At 36.0% G+C, this 4468-nt stretch overlaps 1 protein-coding gene across 1 annotated transcript; it reads right to left on the bottom strand.

Annotated features, from left to right (window-relative positions):
* Positions 1–3666: 3666 nt before the first annotated feature.
* Positions 3667–4260, bottom strand: LOC135226035 (uncharacterized). The gene has a single exon (XM_064265512.1). It carries the CDS (start codon positions 4258–4260, stop codon positions 3667–3669), a length of 594 nt encoding a protein of 197 aa, XP_064121582.1.
* Between the last annotated feature and the right edge of the window lie 208 nt (positions 4261–4468).

Below are 4468 nucleotides of genomic sequence, written 5' to 3'. Positions count from 1 at the left end.
AGAAACAATTCCGTGTTAAGTTTTTTGTGTTGTTTATTTTTATTTAGTTTTTTTATTAAACACAAAATACTTTCTCAGCTGTTGTCAACTGTCTGCCTCCACCAAAAGGTACTTTTGTTTCAGATAAAATATTAATTTCCATATTGACAGAATAGTTAAAGGTTCATTTATTTATCCTTCTTTACACGGAAATAAAAGTACAAAAATCCAAACTATTTCGCCCAGAAGCGCCTTTGTATTTTAAACATACTCCCTTACATCCCAATATGGAGAAAAGACATTTCCTCTATTCGGTTACATTTCCGGTAAATATAGAGCTCTTTCTTCCTTCTAGAACGTTCCTCGAATATTCTCTGACAAACTCAGCGTCTAAAAACCTTAACTTAGGTCTGGGAGATAATTTTTCACGTTCTGTGCATCTGGGTAAACAGAAGCCTCGCTGCCGAGAGGAATTTTTAATATATTTTCTATTTTCCCAGCGTTTGTGTTCTCCGGTAATCTAAACCATAAGATATATATGTACACACACACACACACACACACACACATATATATATATATATATATATATATATATATATATATATATATATATATATATATATATATATATATATATATATATATTTATATTTATATATATATATATATATATATATATATATATATATATATATATAAGATCAAAGGATTTCGCTTCGACCTCATTAACAGAAGGACGGATCATAATTTAGATGATCTTCAAATTATGAATCGAAACGTCTTCAGGAGCTCGAGAATTAAAAAAAAAATAAATCTGTTGAGATTCCAAATGATCTAGTATAATAGAACTGGATTTTATATTGTTGGTAAGTAGAAACTCGAACAATTTTTGTGTTGCGATCATAGAAGGATAAAATCTGGATTTCTTGAATTAAATGAAGGCTGTTTTACTGGTCTAATTAATGAAGCAAGAAATGCAAAGAAACCGCCTGACCGATGGCGCCTCAGTGGCGTGATCGTATGGTCTTGACCTGCCACCTCGGTGGCCGCGAGTTCGATTCTCGGTCATTCCATTGAGGAGTTGAAAATGTATATTTCTGGAGATAGAAGTTCACTCTCGACGTGATTCGGAAGTCACGTAAAGCCGTCGGCCCCGTTGCTGAATAACTACTGATTCCATGCAACGTAAAAACACCATACAATCAAATAATAGTTCGACCGATGAGAGGAAATGAACTTGCAGAGTTTAGATTTGGTGTCAAGATTTATTCGACCAACTTTCATTCAACAAGAAACCACCTGGAATGAACTTTGAGTGTTTTAGGCCTCAAAGATCTCTAATCGCCTCCTGACCCACAACTGGCTCCTTTCATTCATGGCATTGCTAGTTATGGCAACCTATCCGAGCTCTCGTCCCTGTACGAGGGTAGTGAAGCCAGTGCACCTCATGATGTGCACTGTAGACATTACTTAATGTTCTTTACAGCGTGTCTTCGGCCGCTAGCTGCAACCCTTTCAGTTCCTTTAACTGTACCTCCTTTCATATTCTCTTTCTTCCATTTTACTTTCCACCCTCTCCTAACAGTTGATTCATAGTGCAACTGCTTTGAGGTTTTTCTTCCTGTTACACCTTTCGAACCTTTTCCTGGCAGTTTCCGTTTAACGCTGAATGGCCTCAGAAGTCCTTTGGCCTAAATTCTATATTCAATTCAAATCTAAGCTCACGTGCCTAGGGTTCAAATCTCACACGGGAAGGGAGGGAGGGAAGGAGCAGTTTTTCCTTATATTCCTTCATCGGAAATATTCTGACTTGTGGGCGAAATGACTCCAAAGTGTGGGCGAATTTACTCCACAGTGTGGGCGAATTCGGCATGGTGGGCGAATTTTGATTTGTGAGCGAATTCTGACTTGTGGGCTAATTCGGAATTGTGGGCGAATTCGGAATTGTGGGCGAATTCAGAATTGTGGGCGAATTTAACTTGTGGGCGAATTCGGAATTGTGGGCGAATTCTGACTTGTGGGCGAATTCGGAATTGTGGGCGAATTCTGACTTGTGGGCGAATTCGGAATTGTGGGCGAATTCTGACTTGTGGGCGAATTCGAAATTGTGGGCAAATTCGAAATTGTGGACGAAATCGGAATTGTAGGCGAATCCTGACTTGTGGGTGAATCCTGACTTTTGGGCGAATTCGGAATTGTGGGCGAATTCCGACTTATGGGCTAATTCGGAATTGTAGGCGAATGCAGACTTTTGGGCGAATTCGGAATTGTTTGATTAAAAAAACCTCACTGTAGCATGTGTTTTGAAATGAAGAAAAAAAACCCACAGTTATGTAAATGTACATAAATTTAAAGATCAATCTGTATCGAAAACTTTCAGGGATCTGTTCGAATCCCCTTTTCAGTTTGGGAATCGAACAGATTCCCGAAAGCTGTCTGTAGAGATTTATCTTTAAATATATGTACATTTACATAACCGAGGATTTATTTCTCTATTATTATTATTATTATTATTATTATTATTATTATTTGGCAATGAGGACATAAGTTCACATAAATTATAGAAGGATGGTTCAACAGCAATGGAGAAATATGTTTGGAGTTAATTGTAAAAACAGGCCAATGTCAATATGAATGATTAATCTCTCGGTGTCTGCAATGAATAGCACGGTTCATTTCAACGATGCAAAACAACTGAGCTTTTGCCAAAGGTCTCATTAATCAACACGTTGTATTTGAATGTCAAAAATGTAATTGATTTGGATGATAATGAGTGTCATCGTGCTTTACAGAGTCCACGTCACCTTGAACTGATTTTTTTTCTTATTCCCCAGGGAGCGAACGAGTATGAGTGTCCAGCGCCTCAAATTAAAAAAACTATATTTAATTTACGCATATTTTTGCGTTGCTCCCTTTTGCCCACTTTTACTCTTGATGATGCCCCCACTCAAAGCGACAAAATAGGGCAATAACCAAAACAGAGGTCGATATGCAAAAATAAAAAAAAAATAAAAATGAAAATAAAACTTAAATTTAATATGATGGTTGTGTGGACCTCCTTACAACCTCGGAAAATCCACCACACACACACACACACACATATATATATATATATATATAGATATATATATATATATATATATATATATATATAATATATATGATTATGTGAACATTGTTCGAAAACAATTAATCGAAAACAATTATTCGAAAAACAGTTATTCGAAAAACAATTATTCGAATGGAAAATTGTTCGAAAGAACGTTATTCGAAAGGACAATTATACGAAATGGTAATTATTCGAAATGTAAAATTCTTTATTTAAACAAATGTGTAAAAATAAAACAGATTTACTTATAAATGCAAGTTATGCGCTACAACGCGCAAATACTCTAATACTGAGTACTCTTAAATGGTTGCCACTAACTTTTTTATCGTTTCATTCAAGTCACGATATTTCTTGGAACTCTTCATATTTGTGCTTCCTGCTCTTACTTTTGCAATGTGAATTTCTTGTAAACCCTGCTCTCTTTTTAAAGCATCTAGGAACTTCCATATTGTTGGATGATGAGATGACATTTGCTGTAAAAAAGCTCTGTGCCATCCTTCAAGTGCGTTGTTAGTCCTAGGCAAATCAGTATTGACTCTCTCAAAACAAGACCACATACTTATTTCAACATAGGACTAACGTCGATGACTGTCTTGAAGGACGACCAATCCACGAATCTTCAAATAATCTAAAATAGGATTTACATCTTGAGGATATATATCTGAATCTAGTAAAGCTTCAAATGATTCAGTAACTTTGTCAACGGGGACAAAGGCTAGGGCTAACAGCATTCGAATTTTTAAAGCAAATTCGGAATCTGTATCGTATCTCACTTTCAGACCACAATCACATATCTTTCGATACAAGCACTGGCCTAAGTGGAAAAGGCATCCATAATGAGAAGCTGTGTTGAATTCTTCTTTAACGGCAGTTATAGCTGCAAGTTCAATGTCTGAAGTTATGGTTGAAACTTGTAAATTTGGAACCATAGACTTAATTTGAGCAAATAATCTTCTATAAGTTTCAGCCCTTTTATCTGGAAGTAAGGCGTAGACCACAGGAATGGTGTAATTATTCTTCACAGCATGTACAGCATATAATTGTTCAAATAACTGAGGCACAGTTTTAAATGTTCCGTCCACTTGTAAATTTGCACTCTTCTCAAGTAGACTCAAATTATTCTGAGTTGCAAATATAAGCATTCTATCATCGTAATGGCTGGAAATCATATAGCAAAAACTGCTCCCTTTATGAGTTTTAGTTTGGTCAGTTGTTTGAAAACCAAAAAAATTTCCCGTCTATGAATTGGATTAGCTAAGCCTGCTCTTTCTTTTTGTCTTACGTTGTGAATAGTTCTTTTTATAGAGCTTATTTGTGGTAAAGCTTGCGCGGCACTTTCACTTAATTGCGATGCAGCTGCAGAAATGACATACTGAG

The sequence above is a fragment of the Macrobrachium nipponense genome, chromosome 14, assembly GCF_015104395.2.
Source record: "Macrobrachium nipponense isolate FS-2020 chromosome 14, ASM1510439v2, whole genome shotgun sequence".
In the NCBI taxonomy this organism is placed as follows: Eukaryota; Metazoa; Arthropoda; class Malacostraca; order Decapoda; family Palaemonidae; genus Macrobrachium; species Macrobrachium nipponense.
Note: the sequence above shows the minus strand (reverse complement) of the source record. Positions and strands in the feature narration are given on the sequence as shown.

Excerpts from the sequence above, each read along its gene's own strand:
- LOC135226035 (XM_064265512.1), bottom strand. The coding sequence starts at position 4,260 with ATGATTTCCAGCCATTACGATGATAGAATGCTTATATTTGCAACTCAG.